Here is a 23,115-nt window from a genome sequence, read left to right as displayed (position 1 = left end):
TTTGAAGAGACCATCAGAGTCCATTTCAGTTTGCATCAGTGCTCATGATAACAGAGCACAGACACCACAACTCAGAACATGTCCTCTAAAGGGAGAGAACCAGCAGTCACCTAAGTTCTATCCTCAGGTCCAGCCAATGTAGGAAGACAGCAAAGGCTGCCCTTTTGTTTGCCCCTGATGCAAAAGCAATCAGTGAATCAATAAACTGGAAGACCACTAAAGCTGATTCTATGCTCAAAGTTAGCTTACTACAGCATGCATAGAGGTTCTACCATGTACATTCCTCTATTCATCTGTATTCATACAAAAAGGAAATAGGAGTCTAGCCTATGACACTACTTTCCTGTCTCCCCTGTCACCTGATGTAATGTGATCATTCAAGAAAGAAATTCCATTTGCAACTATCAAAGATTTCATTTTGAAGCCTATTTTTTTCTTCTACTTTTTAGTCAGTTCTTAGTTCCTATGACAAAATGTATTTTGAAAACTCCATGCCTATTGTCAGGGATTGAGTAATGTTACAAATGACAATGAAACTAAACAAATATAACCAACCTAACTCTACTACTTGGTACCCTATATCTGGAGATCTGGTGATGGTAAACTGTGATGCAAAAGTCAGTTCTATATTTAAGTGATGGGAGATTTGCTGATTTTGAGGCAAAGTATGTAACAACTTGCTTGTGAGGTACTAATTACAGTCTTTATGCCAAATCCCAACTAAACCATGTGAGATTAAAGAATGTATCCTGTCTCTCCTAGCATAGTGCTAGGGGACAGGGAAGGTAGCCAATAATATTTTTTGTTTGTTTGTTTTTCGAGACAGGGTTTTTCTGTGTAGCTTTGGAGCCTATCCTGGCACTCGCTCTGGAGACCAGGCTGGCTTCAAACTCAGAGATCTGTCTGCCTCTGCCTCCCGAGTGCTGGGATTAAAGGCATGTGCCACCAATGCCCGGCTTGCCAATAATATTTTTAAGAAAATAGTTGCTATTGAATGAGGAAGTCAGGGAAGATGTTGAGAGCCCATGGGTAAGTAAGAATGGGTGATGAGTTGGAATTCGCCTGACTGGTGACAAAAGGACATCAACAGGAATATGTACTGAGTGGGGTTTCTGATATCACAGACCAACTCTGTAATGGGGCATAGCAATGTTACAACTGTTGAATTACCTGTTTAACTCCAATTGTGTGAGATCGAGAAAGGCTGAGCCCATAAAGTCATCTTGCAGTCCAAAATCATAGTCAAATACCTACGAGGTCAAAGAGACAAAACATTTCAAAATAATCTCAGAAAAAATTTTAAGTGAAACATGCTGTTTATAAAATCTGGCTATCTCCTCACCAAAGCAATGTAATCTTCTGATATGTCTTTTTGAATTTTTATTCTTTGGAATGTTAGAATTTCATAAAATATTCAAGTAAATTACATTTTCATTTAATATTTATTATATCATTCTATTTGTATTAGCAATAGAAATTTCACAGAAGGTGTATCAAAATCAAATGAAGTATAATAAATATTTAAAAGTATGGGAATCATAGCTTAGAATACTTTTTATTATCATAACAGAAATATCATTAATCCTAGAACCAAAGTGATTTAGTTTGAGACTCAACAAATACATCTGTGTATTGGGCTATGGGTGATTCTATTTTAATATTCATATGTTTTAAGGTCATTAAAGATAAATTCTTTGATATTATAGAATAATTTAATCTTGACATACAAATAAGTGAGAATACAGATATTATGGCTAAAAACTTTGTAAAGTTAAAATAAGGCAATATCAAATTAACTTTTTATGTTTGCAAACAATTATTGGAGATAATTCTTTTGTTTGTTTGTTTTGTTTTGTTTTGTTTTTTGAGAAGGGGTTTCTCTGTGTAACTACCCTGGCTGTTCTGAAAATGTCTTTGTAGTCCACGATAGCCTGGAACTCACAGAGATCCACCTGCCTCTGCCTCTCAAGCCCTAGGACTAAAGGCATATGCCACCATGCCCAGTCTTTGGTAAAATTTTTAATTAAACATTAAAATGTTTCTTCCTCTGCCCACACTATTCAAAGTTACATATTTAAGTGCTAAGATAGTCAATAAATACATAGATATATACAGTTCAAAGATGAGCACAATGGGCAGTAACAGAAGCTAAAGGTACACATGGGGCTACTGTACACAAGGAGACCAGAACAGTCTCTATGAGACGTTTTGTGTATAGAACTGATTGGAAGAAAGGATAAATGTCACACCAATGCAGGGAAGATGCTCTGGTCAGAATAAACAAGAGAAGTTAAGTGTCTATGGATCAGCAAGAAGCCAATGATATTAAGTCAAAGTTGCGAAATGGAAGAAGGTTAGAGAGAGAGATCTATTATTTGTCAGAGGGAGAATTGTTCTGTGTGGATCTTCAGAATATAGAGCAGAGGAGAAAGAATAAAACAGAAAAAGCATGTCCACTAAGCATTAATAAGAATAATTAACGTTTACTCAGAAATTACTATAACTTAGGTCCTGATCTAAATGCATTGATTTTGAATTTTAAGCAAATTTCATAGCCCAATTATTAAGATATTGCTTGCATTTTTCAGGTAAAGAATTTGAAAACATTTATTTAACATCAAATTTGAGGGCTAGGAAAAAGCAATATTCAAAATTAGAGCATGTTTAAATTCAACATATATAACTTGGGTACCCCACCCTGAGGGAAACATTGGAAATTCAAACATAAATTATTTCACATAACCCTATCTGTCAAGGCACCTCCATTCTGTGAGTTGGGAACACTAGGTATCATTGGGCTAGAAACTGTCTTGATGATGTTTTTTTTTTAATAATCTTAAGATGATTTTAAAACAATAAAAACTTTACAATGAATGATAAATTTATATAAATCTCAACTCAATTAACCAAGAAAAATTATTTGGAGTGTGTATCAGTGAAAGCACATTTCAACTCACTTCCTTTAATGTCAGTGTGAACTTGTGAGTTCAAGTGACTAAATATCCACGGGCAATTAGGGATACAAGGGAGATTAGTCTTGAAAGTTCCAATGATTTCTATCTTCATTTATTTACTTGGAAAATGCCAAGTAAATTCTTTCAGTGGACCAGGTTCTGTTCTAGGCACTTGCAATGTATGCAGCAGTGAAATCAAATGTTTAATTTCTTGAAGTTTCTGTAATGGTGAGATGTTGAACAATGTAAGTATCTATGGAGAAAATTATCCATTTCTTTTAGATTTTCCAATTTTGTGGAGTACAGGTTTTTAAAATATGATCTAAAGATTCTTTGGATTTCCTCAGTGTCTGTTTTATGCCCCCCTTTTCATTTCTGACTTTACTAATCTGAGTATGCTCTCTTTGCCTTTTAGTTTGTTTGGATAAGGGTTTATCTATTTCGTTGATTTTTTTCCAAGAACCCATTCTTTGTCTTATTGAGTCTTTGTATTGTTCTCTTTGTTTCCATTTTATTGATTTGAGTTTAGTTATTTCCTGTCATCTACTTATCTTGGATCTGCTTACTTCTTTTTGTTCTAGAGACTCCAGGTGTGCTGTTAAGCTGCTAGTATGAGATTCCTCCAATTATTTTATGTAGGCACTTAGTGATACAAACTTTTCCAATAGCACCACTTTCTTGTGTCCCATAAGTTTGCATATGTTGTGCATTCATTTTCATTGAATTCTTTAATTTCTTTTGTCTTGACCCATTTTTCATCCAGTAGAAGGATGTTCAGTTTCCATACGTTTACAAGGTTTCTGTTGTTGAAATTAGTTTTAATTCATGGTGGTCTGATAGGATGCAGGGGTTATTTCAATTTTCCTGTATCTGTTGTGACCCAATATGTGGTCAGTTTTGGAGAAAGTGCTGTGAGATGCTGATAAGAAAGTATATTTTTTGTGTATGTTTGAGTGAAATGTTCTGTAGATCTGTTACTGCTCTAGCTAAAACTGGAAACATTGAATAGGAGTGGAGAGCCCAGGCACCCTTATTTTGTTTCTGATCTTAGTGTGAATCCTTTGCGGTTTTTCTCCATTTAACATAATGCTCCTACAGGTTTTTCATGTACAGACTTTACTACGTTGAGTTGGTAAATGTTTCCTCCATAACTAGCTCCTCTAGAGAATTTACTGTGAAGTCAGGTTGGAGTTTGTTAAGACTTTTTTGTACATAGAAGCTTTGTCCATACATTTCTGAGGTAATTTTGGACCATGTAAAACAAAATATTTAAGACAGCAAACATCTTCCTAAGTAGGGAAAATCCTGTTTGGATGTGCTAAGGCTTATATCAGTAAATATATTTCCCTTCCAAATATTCAATTGTTACCACTCAAATACATAGAACAGTAGCTTCCCCACACAAACTGTATCAGATAATCTATGGGAGAGTTCTAAAAATAACAAACTTAAACTTTACCTCAGATCCTTTAGGAGTGGAACTAGGTATTAAAATACTTTGAAATTTTGTGAATAACTTTAACAATACATTCAGGTTTGAGGGTCACCAGTACATGATCTTTCAGAGAAGCCCTTGTAACCTATTGAGAAATCTCTCCAGATAGGGTAGCAAATGTGGTTCTTACCTTGACAAAACTTTAAAATCTTAAGCTTATAATCAAGTTATTTAATGAACTATTGACTTTATTAAAGTGTTACTATAGAACCTGTCCTGCAGTCCCAAATAGACTCATTTTCCTAAAGCACTAAAGGATTTCTATCATTTAGAAGAGTTCTATAATGTGTTTTAATGAAATAAGCCAAACACAGAAAGACAATGATTACATGATCCCACTCGTATATAACATGTTTTAAAAGTTGATCTCAAGAATGCTGAAAAATATAACATTGTGGGTTTCTGGAACCCACAGTCCTTATTTGGCTAAGCAGGTATCGATTATGTAAACATTTTCTCCTTGAAATTATGTCTATTTCCCTTATAATTCTGGGTACTCATTCAGAGAAACCGAAATGGGTGCTAAGATATGCTGGCACATCTGTGTGTCACACACACAACTGCTCCTGCAACTTCTTCCTCATTTTGTATATGCCATGGCAAACTATATGTTACATGATTTTCTATACAAACCTTTTTCTTATTTGAGATGCCAAGAATTCTATCTATAACTTTAATGTTCTCTTTAGTAACATTCACACTGATACTATAATCAGATTACACAATACATATGGGACTTGCTTTCCCTGTAGCTATTGGCAGGAGGACTGTGGGCTTAATGTTTTCTAACCATCTAGCTCACAAAAGTATAATTTCACAGTGCCATTACTGCAGAATCAGTTCATTCCTGAGAAATCTTTTAAACAAGATTAATCATCTATGAGAGAAAAGATAAAGGTCACCTTAGAGTTTCAATAAGGCAACCTCACAGTGCTGTGCAGAGACAATACAATGCTATAAAGTTCGTGAAGCCACATAGGAACTCAGCGTCACTCACACCAATTGTTTTATTTGGATCTTTGTATTCCCAAGGCCAAGCAAAAAAAAAAGGATATTTTCACTTCATAATAAAAATAAATGATTATTGCTTTACAAATGACTGTGCATTTTTTTCTGTGTGGTACAAGTAGAGTTGTGGCTAACAATCCTGTATAATGAAATGCTAAAGAGACAAAAGTGCAAACTGACATACAACCCTTTGTTTCTCCTTCTCAGTTTCTTTATAAGTAATGTGTGACCTTAGCAGTGGACTAGCCAATCTTCAGGACTACAATGTATATACACACATATGTATATGGATTTATGATACACACACTCAGGTATATATGTGGGTATTCTTTTGAAAACCATTTATTTTTATTTTATTTTATATGAATGGGGGGTTTTCCTGCATGTATTTCTGTGCACCACTTGTGTGCCTGTGTCCTGCAGAGACCAGATAAGGGCAACAGATGCCCTGAAGCTGGGGTTACCGATGGTTGTGAGAGAACTTTTGATGTTGAGAATCAAATCCAAGTCTACAGCAGAAGGAATTAAAAAATAAATTCCCTTTCTATCACTTTTTATTTGAAGTAACATTAATGAGAGCACACACCCTAGGCTCCCCTTTCCACTGTCACCCCCTCACTGTCCCCTCTGAGCAGAAGCTACCTGCTGGGCTTGATACTACGCAGAATGGGTTGGGCCCTCTTACAACAACTGCTGATCAAGACAATTTCTCACAGACATCACCACTAAACAATCTGATTGGGGGAAATTCCAGATCTAGTTACCGCTTCCCAAGTAGTTCTAGGTGGTGTGATGTTAACAATAAATAATAAGCAGGACATAGAGGGAATCAATTGGAGGCTCTACATGAAGACTTGGGAATCTAGGGGAGGTTCTACACTGAAGATTCATGAGGGAGGGAGAAGGGCACATACATGTTCAGAGAGCAACTGTCTGAGACTTAGGGATCCTGTGGCAGGAATGACAATTTAGAGAAAAAGGTGGTTTGTGTCCTGCAATGGCAAAAGTAGAGAAAGGATTAGGTATCAAATAGACATCCAGGACACAGGAGCTCCTTGAGAATTTCTTTAAATTTTTTGACATTTTATAAATCAGATGAGAGAAAAGCCTCTTTTATAATGTAATGCTGAACGCAATGTGGAGTCAGAACTAGATTGATCACAGATAGTTTATTAAGAAAGTCTCACAAAATGGAGCCAGTGACCAGGTTTACACCGGATGCCTGCTCATCCACTCAGCCAGGCGGGAGAGGGAAAAAAAGAGGGCTGTGTGCATGCCTCTCTGATATTTAAACTCTTGCTATGTCACTCTGACCAAGCCCAAGCAGGCATGGTCAGCGGCACCTGTGCCAGCCCCAAGCGGGTTTGGTCAGCATTTCCTGTGTTCAGCCCCAAGCATGCATAATCAGCATTTACCCATATAATAATGTCTGGAAGTAACAAAGTCATCTCTTAGCCCCATTACCTTTGAACTTTTCATTTGTAGAAGAAAGCACTTTCCTTGAACCAGGAATGATAAATCTTAAAACAGCATAGTTTATTTTTTCTCAGTGTCCCAGGTAAAATATTCATTTTTTAAAAAAATCTAAATGGCTATCCTGGGGCATTGGGGGATGGCTCTGTCAGTAAAAGACTTGCAGTGTAAGCCTGGACCTGAGTTCTGATCCTTAGAGCCTGTGTGAAAACATGTGCCTGGGGAGGTAGAGACAGAGGGTCCCAGGCTCACCAGTGGCCCAGCCTCACAGACTAAGCAAGAGGTGAGAGAGCATGTTACAAAGGGTAAAGTGGAGAGCAACTGAGCAGCGTGCTAGTCAATGACCTCTGGTTGCCACATGTGTCATACACACACACTCATGGACATGGCACCCACACATAAGCACCCATATGAACCCCATAATTCCCTTATAATAAAACGTCATTTAATTCTTCTTGGTTGGCATAAAGTGAAGCTTTAGTAGATGTCCACAGACTCAATGACTTACAGAAAAATATGAGTGAGTCTCTGAAGACTGTAAAGCACACAGATATACATACTCCTAAAATAAGTTAATCCACTAACTTTAAATAGAGGAAAAGAAAAAAGCTCTCCCAAATTATTTGGTGTTTATATAATAAAGAACACGGGTTTATACAGTAATTTTCTTTATTCTGCAGTGCATTCTCTGCTAGTTTCTTGATAACTATAGCCCTTTAACCCCCTAAGGCTTCTTCCTGTAAACAACATGAACAGTATTCACCCCAATGCTAAGATGTGTTTGTTTTTTCTTTAGAGACAGGACTTTGTAATCATCCTTGATAGCCTAAAGCTTTCTCTGTAGACTAGGCTGGCCTCATATTTGTGGTGATACTCCTGTTCCTGCCTCCCAAGTGGCTCCATGCCCATATTCCCACTGTCTTGCTATGGGCCTTTTTCATCTCCTTTGGACTGTGGTAATTGCTTGTCTGGTGAAGAACAATGCCCTGGCACATTTAGGTCTGCTTTAAATTTGATTCTTGGTCTTTTTCTGTGGGTTTGTCTTCAGAACTCTGCAGTGAGGCATCTTGAGTAGTATTCAGAGTTCTCCTTGACTGCTTTAGACATGGTGTGCATGGGAAGGAAACTGGTCTGCACCACAGGTTACACAATTCACTTGACTCATGGCAAATGCTTTCAGTCCCAATGCAGAGCTGTCCCTCATGCTCACTAGGAGCAAGTTCAAATCATTGTTTGTTTACATGAAGCAGAGAAATTCCAGGAATGTTTCTAAGGTCTGACAATTCCATTGCCTTCATTGTAGGTTATACATGGCCCCCTTAGCTGGAGAGAAGGATTCTTCATTCTGTCCTTACCAGATCTCATTCTTTGGAAGGCATAGGCCTTTTGGTACTACCACAGATATTAAGTTTCTTTCTTTTCTGTTATTTTTTATTTGATTTGATTTTGGTATCCTATTGGATGTGTGCTCGTGTGTGTGTGTGTGTGTGTGTGTGTGTGTGTGTGTGTGTGTGTGTAGTGTACTGTACATGCCCACATGTGCACCTGCAGAGACCTAAGGTTGACATCAGGGTGTCTTATTCAATTGTTCTCTATTGTGTCTATGTATGTATGTGTGCATGCACTGTATGTATGCATGTATTACATCTGTCCATCCCTACGTATCTATGCTTGTGTTTGAGACATGTTCTTTTTATTGCACTTGAAGCTTGATGTTTTGGTTAGATTGACTGGCTATAGAGTTCTGGAGGTCTGCCTGTCTCCATCCACATGCACCAATTACATGCACTAGTTACAGTTATATACAACCACCTCTGGGTTGTTTTTATGTGGGTGCAAGGACCCCAGTTAAAGTCATCTTGCTTGGACAGCAAGTGCTTTAATCACTCAGTCATCTCTTCAGTCCCAGAGCCCTAACTTTCCTAAGGAGCAAAGCCTCCTTTTGTTCTTATGCATTTATCTTTATTGTCTACTACATAGGTGCCTCAGGAACTTCCTTATAACAAGGACTTTAGATACAACCATAGCCAATGATGCCAGAGCTGTCAGGCAGAGAAGGTGGTGTACCATTTGGGCTAACAGGTGCCAGCAGCACTAGATTTTGGTCAAAGCAAACATGTGGCATCTGCTATACACATTTCCAGAAGTAAATTGCCAGAGTAGTGACTCCTGCTACCTTGAACTTAAAATGTGAACCACACCACTGTGAGAAGACTAAGATTAGGCACTAGATCTACTAATTCAACATCAGCACAATGTGGTCTATTGTTTTGTCCAAACTGATTTGTATACATTCATAATATCTGGTTGAACAGGAGCCTGTAACACAGCACAGAAAGTGACACTTTTGTGAGATGACTTCCCTAGTTTTGAAAAGAATTTATGAAGTGTGTAAATCTATCCCACAGCAGGAAAAATAGAAATCCACAGTCTCCTCTCTCTGCAGCTCCCACACAAAAAGTTTAAGTAGCACGATTAAAAACAAAACAACCAAAACAGAAATTCGGGTTTCTGTGGAAGCTTTCCTTCAGGCTAGATTCTCTGGAGACTTATTATATTTCCATGTGCCCCCCAGCCTACAATAAATCCATTTACAGCACAAAGCAGAAGATGGATCTCATAGTTCTCCTGAATGTTCACCAACAGAACTGCTCCAAATGCAGTGCCTCCAGCAACTCACCATCTCATCCCATTTGTGTCACATTGTCTTGGGCAAAGCTGTTAATAGTAGTGTCTGGTGAAAACCCCCTCAGAGACACGAGAAGCAGCCATTAATAAAGATTTCTGAGTTAGATTCCTTAATGGAAAAGCAAAGAAATGGCTCACCTTGATATACAGTGGCTCTCTAAGATGTTCAACAAGAATGCAAGCCTTTTCCTCCCACACAGGATTCAGGTTCTTATGTATAATTTTACTTCTAAAAACTTCTTTTCTTCCGATCTTAAACTTCACATATGGATCACTTGTCCCTGTTGAAGAGATACACATGGTCCGTATTAGCCATTCCTTTCTAAGAAAGTATGACAGCTACTCATTGGAACATCAGAAAGAATAAAATTAATTCAGACCTATCACACAGGAAAAGAAGGTTTTCTTCTCTAAGGATTGAAGTAACATCAAATCATCATCGCCATTGTTACCGATTTATCTTCTGAGCATAATTCTGTAAACTTATCCTGGCTTTTCAGAGACACAATTGCTTTCATAGTGGAAGAGGTAATTTATATTCTACCAGCAGTGCTTGAGGGCTCTCCTTTCCCTCAATCTTCACTAGCATGTGTTGCCATTTGTTTTCTTAATGATAGCCATGCTGACTGCAGTAAGGCAGGAGATCTCACTGTAGTTTTGAATTTCCATTTCCCCAACTGCAATGGCTAAGAATGCTGAACACTTTTATCATATATTTACTTGCCAGTTGCAGTTGAGCTATGGAGAATTTTCTATCCATTTCATTAACCCACCTTACTGGTTGGGTTGATTTTTGTTTGTTTGTGGTATTTGGTTTTGAGTTCCTTCTACATATTCTGGACATGAATCCCATTAGATGCTGAGCTAGCAATGATTTTTCCTTCCAATTTGTAGGCCATCTCTTCATTCACTTAATTGTTCCTTTGATGTGAGCATTTTAACATCATACCATCAGAGTTGTTAACTCTTCGTTTATTTCCTGAGCATGGAGGTTCCACAAAAACAAATAAAAATAGAGGGTGGGAATATAGCCCTGTATACAGAACTATATGGAACACTTGATGGGCTTGTTTAAAGCCCTTAGCTCAGTCCCCAGTATGAATAATAACCAATAACCAAATTCCTAGAAGCAGAACCACCAAAGGACCCAGCTATTTGATTCCTGAGTACATACTCTAAGTAAACACACCACACAGAGACACATTCACATCCATGGTTACTACAGCAATATTCACAATATCCAAGGCATGGAATCAGTGGCCATAAACAGAAGGATATGTAAAGATAATGACATATATATCTGTAATGAATTATCATTTAACCTTGAAAAGAATAAAGTTAATGCTGTTTGCAGGAAATAGGAGCAAATGGAGATTATCACACTAAATGAAGTAAGACAGATTTAGAAAAATGAAAACCATGTTTTTTCTCATGTGTGGATCCCAGTTTGCATATAGATTCATCAAATCATTTCTGAAGATGAGACAGAAGAAAATGACCTTAAAAACAACTTTATGAAGATGATAGAGGTCCTTAAAGAGGAAAATGAGAACATCCTTTAAAAAATGGAGGAAAAGACAAACCAAAAAATGCAAGAAATCTTTTAAAGAAAGCAAGGAAAAAAGCCAAAAGAAAACAAACAAGCAGGTATAGAAAACAATCCAAACAGTTCAAGATGTGAACACTGAAATAGAGGCAATAAAGAAATACAAAGGCACCCACATTTGTTAAAGAAACATTACTAAAACTCAAATCAGACATAAAATCCCACACACTTATAGTGAGACTTCAACACTCCATTCTCACCACTGGACAGGACCACCAGATAGAAACTTAACAAGAAATAAAGGAACTATCAGAAGCTATGACCCAATTGGGTTTAACAGAAATCTATAGAACATGCCATCCAAACACAAAAGAATATACCTTCTTCTCAGCTCCACATTCTCTAAAATTGACCACAAATTCAGTGACAAAGCAAACTTCAACAGACACAAAACATTGGAATAATCCCCTGTATCTTATTGGATTACCATGGTTTAAAGTTACAAATCAACAACAACACAAATTGCAGAATATCTACAAACTCATGAAATTGAACAATGCTCAAAGAAAGAAATTAAAGACTTCCTAGAACTCAATGAAAATGAAAGCAAAACATACACAAGTTTATGGGAAACTCTGAAAGCAGTGCTAAGAGGAAAGTTCATAGCACTAAGTACCCATATAAAGAAACTGAAGAATAGTCATACTAGAGACTTAACAGCACAACTGAAAGCTCTAGGAGAAAAAGAAGCAAACTCACCCCGGAGGAGTAGATGCCAGGAAATAATCAAATTGAAGACCGAAATCAATAAAGTAGATACTAAGAAAACATTACAAAGAATGAATGAAATAAAGAGTTGGTTCTTTGAGAAAATAAACAAGATAGACAAACCATTATCCAAACTAACCAAAAGGCAGTGAGAATATGCAAATTAACAAAATCAGAAATGAAAATGAGGACCGAACAACAGACACTAAGGAAATCCAGAGTGTCATCAGGTCATACTTTGAAAACCCGTCCTCCACAAAATTGGAAAATTTAAAGGAAATGAACAATTTTCTGGTAGATATCACTTACCAAAATTAAATCAAGAACAGATAAGCAATTTAAGTATACCTATAAACCCTAGTGAAATAGAAGCAGTCATCAAAACTCAAAAACAGCCCAGGGCCAGATGTTTTCAGTGCAGAATTCTACCAGAAATTCAAAGAAGAGCTTATACCAATACTCCTCAAAATGTTCCACACAATTGAAACAGGAGGTTCATTTCCAAACTCTTTCTACGAGGCTACAATTACCTTGGTACCCAAGCCACACAAAGACACAACTAAGAAAAAGAACTACAGTATAATCTCCCTCATGAACACTGATGCAAAAATGCTCAATAAAATACTAGAAAATTGAATCCAAAAACACATCAGAAAAATCATACACCATGATCAAGTATGCTTCATCAAAGGGATTCAGGGATTGTTCAACATATGAAAATCCATCAATGTAATCCACCATATAAACAAACTGCAAAAGGAAAACCACATGATCATCTCACTAGATGCTGAAAAAGCCTGTGACAGAATCCAACACCCCTTCATGATAAAGGTCCTGGAGAGATGAGGGATAACAGGGACATACCTAAACATGATAAAGGCAATATACAGCAAACCAACAGCCAGCATCAAACTAAATGGAGACAAACTCAATACAATGCCTCTAAAATCAGGAACAAGACACGACTGTCCACTCTTTCCATATTGTGGGGGACCAAATAATTCTGTTATGAAATATTTTGGCGCCCAGCCTCCAGTTTCAGCAAATAGAGGCACCGGAAAGCTCTGGCCCACTATTGTATTGTTAATTGCCAGTAGGGCTACTATTGTTTAACATGGCCTCAGGGCAATATGCCTCTTATTTGCATCTCTGTGGGCCTAAGCATCTGAATAGGCCCTCACCTGGGCGGTGATGGTGATGTGAGGTGTGTGAAAGGAACAGGGAAGACAGGAGTTAGCGACCAGAGGAGAGAGGAGAACAAAGAGAGAAATGGTTCCCTCGTGGTATTGGCAGGATGGTTAAGAAACAGCAGAAAAGATGGCTAATAAAGAAATGACTCTAGTTCTACAACATGGAACTGAGAGCTCTCTAAAGATGACAAGATGCCTATGTCTGGTCTTTATCGCTGCTGGGTTGCTAAGAGCTTCCAGGTCCACACACCCCCAACTCAGGCCAAACCTCATGGATTAAGGCTGAGACATGCTGGGTCATGACACCATATCTCTTCAATATTGTTCTTGAAGTTCTTGCCTAAGCAAGAAGAAACAAACAGGGATCAAGAATATACATATTGTAAAAAAGAAGTCAAATTTTCACTATTTGTTGATAATATGATAGTTTACATAAATGACCAAAAAATGACCAGGAAGCTCCTACAGCTGATAAACACCTTCAGCAAAGTGGCAGTGTACAAGATTAACTCAAAAAAATCAATAGCCCTCCTATACACAAATGATAAATGGGTGAGAAACAAATCAGAGAAACATCATCTTTCATAATAGCCACAAACAACATAAAATATCTGGGAGTAAGGAAACAAGGAGGACCCTAAGAGAGACATACATGGTCCCCTGGAGAAGGGGAAAGGGACAAGATCTCCTGAGCTAATTGGGAGCATGGGGGAGAGGAGACAGGGAGTTACAAGAAAGAGATGGGGAGAAGAGGAGGTAAGAGGAGGGCAAGAGAGAGCAGGAAGATGGAGTCAGGGGAAGAATAGAGGAGAACAAGAAAAGAGATACCATAATAGAAGGCGCCATTATAGGTTTAAAGAGAAATCTGGCACTAGGGAAATGTCCAAAGATCTACAAGGTTGACCCCAACTAACAATCTAAGCAATAGTTAAGAGGCTACCTTAAAAGCCCTTCTCCGATAATGAGATTGATTACTACCTTATATGCCATCCTAGAGCCTTCATCCAGTAGCTGATGGAAGCAGCAGCAGACACCCACATCTAAACACTGAGTTGAACCCTGGAACCCAGTTGCAGAGGGGGAGGAGTGATGACCAAAGGGATCAAGACCATGCTGGTGAAACCCACAGAAACAGCTGACCTGAACAAGGGGTTGCTCATGGACCCCAGACTGATAGCTGGGAAATCAGCATAGGACTTTTCCAGACCCCCTGAATGAGGATGTTAGTTTGGAGGTCTGGTTAATCTATGTGGTCTCTGGTAGTGGATCAGTATTTATCCCTAGCGCATGAAAGGAATTAGGGAGCCTAATCCACATAGATGGATACTCTCCCAGCCTAGACACACAAGGAAGGGTCTAGGCCCTCCTCCAAATGATATGACAGACTTTGAAGATCCCCCCATGGAAGGCCTCACCCTCCCTAGGGAGCAGAAAGGGAAAGGGATAGGGATTGGTAGGGTATAGGGGAGGAGGGCAGGGTGAGTGACCTGGGATTGACATGTAAATTAAGCTTGTTTCTAATTTTAACAAAAAAGGGGGAAAAAACAAAAACAAAACAAAACAAAACAAAACAAAAAAACAAGTGAAAGACCTCTATACCAAGAACTTTGAGTCTTTAAAGAAAGAAATTAAAGAAGATACCAGAAAATGGAAAGATTTCCCATGCTCTTGGATAGGTAGGATCAACATAGTAAAAATGGCAATCTTGCCAAAAAGCAATCTGCAGATTCAATGCAACCCCTTTCAAAAGCCTAGCACATTCTTCACAGACCTTGAAAGAATAATATTCAACTTTATATAGAAAAACAAAAAAATCCATGGAAGCCAAAACAACCTAGTACAATAAAGGAACTTTCGGAGACATCACCATCCCCGACTTAAAAAGCTCTACTGTAAAGCTATAGTAATGAAAACAACTTGGTATTGGCACAAAAACAGACAGGAAGACCAATGGAATTGAATTGAAGTCCCTGATACTAATCCACACACCTATGATCACTGATTTTTGACAAAGAAGCTAAAATTATACAGTGGAAAAAAGAAAGCATCTTCAACAAATGGTGCTGGCATAACCAGATGCTGGCATGTAGAAGATTGCAGATAGATTCATATCTATCACCATGCACAAAACTTAAGTCGAAATGAATCAAAGACCACAACATAAATCCAGCCACACTGTACCTCTTAGAAGAGAAAGTGGGAAGTTTCGTCAAACAAATTGGCACAGGAGACAGATTCCTGTAATAATACCAGTAGCACAGACACTGAGATAGACAATTAATAAATGGGCCCTCTTGAAACTGAGAAGCTTTTGTAAAGGACACAGTAAGCAAGACATAACAGCAGCCCAGGGAATTGGAAAAGATCTTTACCAACCCCACATCTAATAGAGTGCTGATCTCCAAAATATACAAAGAACTCAAGAAGCCAGTAACAAAAACACCAAATAATAGAGGACTGAGACAGGGGAGGAATAGAGGAGGGAAAGAAAGGAGATGGCTTGATAGAGGGAGACTGTACAGGTATGGAGAGAGGTCTGGAACAGGGGAAATGTTAGGGGATCCACAGGGGTGACCCCAACTAAGAATCCAAGCAGTGGTGGGGAAAATGCAATGATGTCTTTCTCCTATAATGAGATTGGTGTCTACCTTGGTTACCATTCCTAGAGCCTTCATCCAGGAGCTGTTCGAAGCAGAAACAGGCACCCACAGCTAAGCACTGAACCATACTACTGGAATTCAGTTGTGGAGAGGGAGGAGGGATGAGCAAATGAGCCAAGACAAGGCTGGAGAGACCTGCAGAAACAGTGGACCTGACCTAGTAAGAGCATGGAGACCTTAGACATAAAGCTGCGGAAACAGCATTGGACCGAACCAAGCCCTCTCAATGTGGATGCCAGCTAGGAGGCCAGGGAAGTCTATGTGACCTCTAACAGTGGAGCCAGTCTTCAACCCTAGAGCACAAATGGACTTTGGGAGCCCATTCCCTATGGAGGAATACTGTTGCAGCCCAGATACAGCAAGGGGGGCCTGAATCATCCCCCAAACAATATGACAGACTTTGAAGGTCCCTGGTGGAGGGCCTCACTGTACCTGGGGAGGAGTTGGGGGATGGGTTGGGGGGATTGGTGGGGAACATGGGAGGATGAGAGGGAGAGGGAATGGGGGAATGGATATGTAAATATGAATGGTAATTAAAGAATTTAAATAAAAAATGGGATGCATACCTAAATAGAGAATTCTCAATAGTGGAATCTCAAAAGGCACTTAAGAAATTTCTCAACATCTCTAGCTATCAGGGAAATGCAAATCAAAGCAACTCTGAGATACCATCTTAAAATCAAAAACACCAATAACAGTTTATGCTGGAGAGGATGAGGAGAAAGGGGAACACTCCTCCACTTCTGGTGGGAGTGCAAACTCATACAGCCACATTGAAAATCAGTATGGTGTTTTCTCAGGAAAATGGGAATCAGTCTACCTCAAGATCCAGCAATTTTACTCTTAGGCATATACCCAAAGGATGCACATTCATACATCAAGGACATCTGTTCAACTATGTTCACAGCAGCATTGTTTGTAATATCCAGAACCTGGAAGCAACCTAGATGCCCCTCACCTAAAGAATGGATAAAGAAAATTGGTACATTTATACAGTGGAGTACTACTCAGCAGAAGAAAAAAACAAAACAAAAACCAATGGAATCTTGAAATTCACAGGCAAATGGATGGAACTAGAAGAAATCATCATGATTGAGGTAACCCAGACACAGAAAGAAAACCATGGTATGTACTCACTTATATATGGATTTTAGACATAGAACAAAGGATTACCAGCCTGTAATCCACACTGCCAGAGAAGCAAGGAAACAAGGAGGACCCTAATTGAGACATACATGATCCCCTGGAGAAGGGGGAAGGGACAAGATCTCTTGAAGAAATTGGGAGCATGGAGGGAGAAGGAGGGGAGGAAAGAGGAAGGGAAGAGAGGAGGAGAACATGTGGGATCAGGAAGGTTGAGTTGGGGGAAGAATAGAGAAGGAGAGCAAGAAAAGAGATACCTTAATATAGGTATTATTACAGGTTTAAAGAGAAATCTGGCACTAGGGAAATGTCCAGGGACCTACAAGGATGACCTCTACTAAGAATCCAAACAACAGTGGAGAGGCTACCTTGAATGCCCTTTCCCTATAATGAGATTGATGACTATCTTAAATGCCATCATAGAACCTTCACCCAGTAGCTGATGGAGGCAGAAGCAGATTCACAGCTAAGCTCTGAGCTGAACTCCTGGAATCCAGTTGTAGAGAGGGAAGAGTGATGAGCAAAGGGGTCAAGACCATGGTGGAGAAACCCACAGAAACAGCTGACCTGAGCAAGTGGGAGCTCATGAACCCTAGACTGACAGCTGGGGAACCAGCATAGGACCGAACCAGGACTCCCTGAACTCACATGTCAGTTGGGGGCTCCTCTGACAGTGGAACCAGTATTTATCACTAGTGTACAAACGGACTTGGGGAGCACATTCCCTATGGAGGGACACTCTCTCAGTCTAGATACATGGTGGAGGGACTAGGTCCTGCCCCAAAAGATGTGACAGACTTTGGTGATTCCCCATCGGAGGCCTTACCCTCCATGGAGAGTGGATTGGGGATAGGATTCAGGATTTGGTGGAGATAATAAGAGGATGGGAGGGAGAGGATACTGGTATTGGTATGTAAATAAGATTGTTCTTACTGTAAATAAAAATTAATTTAAAAATCTGCATTTGACCCCCAAATGTAATCATTTGGTTTTTTTGTTTTTGTTTTTGTTTTTGTTTTTTGTTTTTTGTTTTTGTTTTTGTTTTTTGAGACAGGGTTTCTCTGTGGCTTTGGAGGCTGTCCTGGAACTTGCTCTTGTAGACCAGGCTGGTCTTGAACTCACAGAGATCTGCCTGCCTCTGCCTCCCGAGGGCTGGGATTAAAGGCGTGTGCCACCACCACCCGGTTTAATCATTTGTTTTTGGTATCAACATATAGTAAATATAGTATAAAACTTCATTTCATTTTGTCAGTTTGGTTTTACCACAAAAGTAAAAATATTTATGAATATAAATATGGCCTAGTATGTGGTATGATTTTAAAATATATTCTTTAGGGAAGTCATTGCAAAAAGAATTAAAGTTAAAATGGTTATGATTGATACAATGGCTCCTAATTATCTGCTGAGGACCCAGAGTGGTGAAGGTGCTGCAGCACATATCTGAAGGACTATGAAAATATATGTACTCATTTTCTCAGGTATGCTCCTGAGAAACCTTAAAAGTGAGAAATAATGTGGTGTGTGGATGACAAAGATGTAGATATTTGTGTATGAGAGATTTGTATGCAATTAAATTCATCTGTCTGATTAAGGATAGTGTAGCAATTTAACCAAAATATATTATACTGGAAATATTTGCAATGCCTCAAGCAGGTAAGGAATTATTTTTTGATGTCATAAGAATGTTTTAAAATCAATAAGAATAATACAGGAACTCCAGAAAAAAAATTCTAAGTTTTTTAAGTTGGTAATTTACAAGAGGGAAAGCCCCCAATAAACAAACACATAATTGGATAAATTTTAAAGACAAATAACAAAACAACTAGGGTCTGGAAAGATATCTTAGCCATTAAAGGGAACTGGCTGGCCTTGCAGAAGATCTAAGTTCAATTTCCAGCATCCACGTAGTGGCTCACAATCGTCTGTAACTCCAGTTACGAGATGAAATATCCTCTTCTGGCTTCCCTAGCTATCATGTGTACATGCAGTGCACATACATATGTGCAAGCATAACTCTCATATACACAAGACAAAATGAAATTAAAACATTTAAAACCGACTAGCAATCAGACACACACCAATAATTAAATAGGAAACTCCTTTTTCACTGAGCCGAAAATAGTCAGGACCTGTGTATCACAACTTCTGATGTGCTTTCCTGCCTCCCCAAAGCTCAGCTTAGCATGAGCTCTCCCATACAGCAGGCTGCACACATCAGTCGCTCAGTAACAAGCCACCTGGATCATGGTATGACTCAATTCTGTGAACTATATGTATATGTGTATACGTTTAGTAGGTATAGTGTGTATATGGTGCTTATGTAGGTAAGTTCATGTGTTCATGTGTATGAATGTGGGTGTGCATGTGCTAAGGGAAATGTGTGCAGGTCAGAGAACAACTTCTGGGTGTCTGGTATTCTTCTTGAGACAGGGTCCCTTTATTGTTTGGTGTATGTCAAGATAGCTGGCCCACAAGCTTCCTGGGATGCTCCTGTTCCATTTTCTCTTTCACATCTGGACCGCTGGGATTACAGGTGTGTGGTACTGTGTGTTCCAGGGACTATAACCCAGGTCTTCACATTGCAAGTGGTTTAACTGCTGAACATCTACCTAGTGCAGAATATCTCCAGAGGAGGTAATCAGATAAGGATTAGATAAGGGCATCCAGACAGACATCAACTCTTGGAGGAGGGAGTTAAGGAATTCTATGCTTCAGTACCCATTATCGATGGGGAAGACTGCATTTGCTCCTGCACAGTTGGTATGCAGCATCCAATGTGGCTTTAACATTTTTCACAACTTGACTAAAGTTTGCACATATTTGTTTCCTTGGTTTTCAAGGTTAGTCTAATAAAGTCATAATTCTTCATCTGCCCTCTTACCTTGCAGGTATTTCATTTTATATTTTTACTTGTATTGCATGTGGCGGGGGCATGGAAGGAAGTGTGTATGTGAAACTCAGGGGGTAATTGTATCACCAAAAACAGGTAGCTAATCTCTTGAACCAATCTTCTCAAATGTTCTATGGTTTATTTTCACGTGCCCACTGGTGCATTAGAATTCTCCTGCCTTTTGTCTCAACGGAAATGAATTCATTTTATCTGCCCTATTATGAAAGTCTCAACTCTTACTGTTATAGTCTTGAATAAAATCTTCCTTGGTGTTTTTAAGAAACCTTTATGTATTTTTTCCTCACAAGCCAACAGTGTGATATAATTTATACATATTGCTCTGGATTTCCAGAGATGTTAGATTCCATTATTGGACACAAATCTTTGTCTGTCTTTATATGAAATACCTTTGCAATCCATTTTTCTATGGTCAAATTTTGCTCTTGCTCTGTTGAGGGAATTTAAATAGACCAAGGCCCAATTTTAATGATTTTAATAGGGGTGTGAAGTAGACACAGGAAAAGACTAGGTTTCCACTTGTGCTTCAACTATTACCATGAGAAAAACACATCTGATCAGCTCCCTGATCCCAGAAAGGCACAGGAGGTGTAAGGCAGGGCATTCCAGCATCTTAGCCTAAGGCAGACTTGCTGAGCAAACTCAGTCCATAAACACACATCAAATTTGCCAGGGGCCACAAGAGTTACAGCAGGTGACATCTGGTGTTCAGATGTCAACCCACCAGAGGTATGACTATCTGATGGATGTTAATCCTATCCAAGCAAGGTCTGCAGGACCATCGACTGAAAACTGTTGCTCACTTTTGCTAAAGCAGCTTTGTGTCTCCTCAATACCTGAATTGAAGTATGTAATCTCATGTGATCTATACATGTAATCTCATGATTACATCTCAATCTTATGGGCACATGTATCTGTAGATGATCAGGAAGATGATTTTTCATTCAGTTATGTAGTTTTGATATATAGAATATATATAGGGGCATACTTCATAACTATCTATTTGTCCCACAAGGACTATGGACACTTAAAAGCCTGCCTTGTTCTTTTGCTTATTGGGTGACTTCCTCCACTCTGTGGGACCCCCAATGAGAAAATTTACACAGTCAAAAACCTCAGTTCCCAAGTCACATCTCCACTCGATCCCCTGAGATAAAACTTTGGAGTCATCTCCCTGCAATTATATTTTTATTTGGCAGGACATTTAGTCAGGAGAAGAATCTTTCAAGTAGATCACATTTGTGACCTTCAAAGATAGGGATATGGGATGTCCCAGCTTGTTTGATTCATAGTTCTTCCAGATAAGGAGATTGGTTATCCCAAATTCACCCACAGAGATTTGGGAAAGTGCTAGCCTATGCCTGTATTCTGGAAACTTGCAAAATGTTTAGCAATTTTAGAAGTCAATATCTGGAAATCATCAATTTTCTATGTCTTATGACCTAGCAATTCCTTTTCTGGGCCTTCATTTCAGCTAATTTTCCTTCTTAATTTTTTAAAATTTAATTTCTTTCTTCTTTATGTGTGTATACCTTGCCCATGCAGAGGTCAGTAGATAACTTTAAGGAATAAATGCTTTCTTCTACCACCTGTGTCCCCAAGAATCAAATTCAGGTACAGGCTTCACGGCAAGTATCTTTTCTCACTGAACTGTCTTGTGAGCCCTATTACAGGTGACTTTTATGAGTCCAAAAGGGACAACAAATCTTTTGTCTATACTGCTTCTGTGTCTATACCTGTGTTTATGTCTGTCTGGGTTTTTTTGTTTTGTTTTATTTTGTTTTTTGTTGTTGTTATTGTTTTGTTTTTTGTTTTTCAAAACAAGGTTTCTCTGTATTGTTTTGGAGGCTGTCATGGAACTCGCTCAATAGACCAGGTTAGCCTTGAACTCACAGAGATCCACCTGCCTCTGCCTCTGTCTGTCTGTTTATATCTTCTGTCTATTTATCTATGTATCTGTCTATCTATCCACCCATCCATCCGTCTATCTATCATCTTAGGGTTTCTATTGCTGTGAAGAGACACCATGACCACTGCAACTCTTATAAAGGAAAACATTTACTTGAGTGGCCTAAGTTTCAGAGGTTTAGTCCATTATCACCATGGTGGGACACTCAATATGTAGCTGAGGAGGACCTTGAACTTCTGATGTTCCCCACCTCCACCTCTCAAATACAAGGATTACAGCTAAACACAGCCTTCGCATCTAGTGTTGTGTATGTCAGCTATCTTGTCTCCTTCAGTGTTCCACCTTCCTGACTTCTTTTGCCTGACTGAGGCTTTCTGATTCTCCAAATTCATTTAAGAAATGCCTTCCTCAATTTCTTATCTGAATAAAGTTTCAAGTAACATGTATCACAGAAGTTATATTTGTTCATCCACATTTCCAGTTTGCCTATCTTCTTGACTATTCTGTTTTTCTGCCATTGAATGAGATCCCGGTGAGGGTCAGGATTCTGTTACATGGTAGTGTCTGGGGGAAAACGGATAGCCCAAGGTTTATCTCACTGTGTTTTTAATTTTAGCATTTTCCCGTTTATTTCATCATTTAAAAATATAAAGTACACCAGCATGTGAAAATACTATGTATAATGTCTAAAACTAAACAGACCACAAAACTGTCATCGTTACCCTCAAGAACATAGACATGTCTAGAACCTCCCAAGGTTTTCTGCAGCCCTGCTTTTACTATAATTTGTGGGAAGAATACATAGGAGCCTTGTCTCAAAGCCCAATACATAACAACATAATCTCTACTTTCCCTGAACTATTTCATTTTTAGCTATGTACAATCCCAGCATCTACTGACCGTTACCTCTTCATTCCCTTGGTAATGCCATTGCATGCTTCTCAGTTTTTAATCCACTTTAGGTCCCCATGTGTTTTTAAATCCTTAATCTAGTTTGGTCCCTAAGTCACTTACAGTCATTAGTGGTTCAAGACCTTCAGCTGCTTGTGATTTCAATCTGCAGACAGAGTCACCCTAGTTCAATTCAGTAAAAGATTCATACATGATGTGCTAAGTCACCTATGTGTGGAAGTTTTTATAAGAAGTTTATCTCAGCAAGATGCTACCAGTGATATCAATAGCTGCTGTGGTTTTCAGTGGACTCTGTGGTCAAGCACATGTAGAAAATGATGCTTTGAAAGAAAATTAAACATCACTGTTCTAGTATACAAATAAGTCTTGGGCCCTTTATGATTTGTGCCGTCAAGAAGTAGAGTGATGTTAGTTAACTTTTATGGGGTGCATCCTTTGGAACTCATAATGACTACTCAAGT

The 23,115-nt window shown here is 38.8% G+C and overlaps 1 protein-coding gene across 5 annotated transcripts in view; it reads right to left on the bottom strand.

Moving 5' to 3' along the window:
- The window catches only part of Mctp1 (multiple C2 and transmembrane domain containing 1), a 551,176-nt gene that overhangs the window by 233,714 nt on the left and 294,347 nt on the right, over window positions 1–23,115 (bottom strand). For all 5 annotated transcript variants that reach the window (XM_035440464.1, XM_027401826.2, XM_027401829.2 and 2 more), the window contains exons 3-4: window positions 9,757–9,899; window positions 1,171–1,250 (exon numbers count right to left, since the gene is read on the bottom strand). In XM_035440464.1, coding sequence (XP_035296355.1) covers window positions 1,171–1,250; window positions 9,757–9,899 — 223 coding nt within the window. The remainder of the gene's footprint in view (window positions 1–1,170; window positions 1,251–9,756; window positions 9,900–23,115) is intronic.

Source organism: Cricetulus griseus, chromosome 2 (genome assembly GCF_003668045.3).
Source record: "Cricetulus griseus strain 17A/GY chromosome 2, alternate assembly CriGri-PICRH-1.0, whole genome shotgun sequence".
NCBI lineage: Eukaryota > Metazoa > Chordata > Mammalia > Rodentia > Cricetidae > Cricetulus > Cricetulus griseus.
The sequence above is the reverse complement of the archived record's forward strand: the minus strand, read 5'-3'. Positions and strand labels throughout refer to the sequence as shown.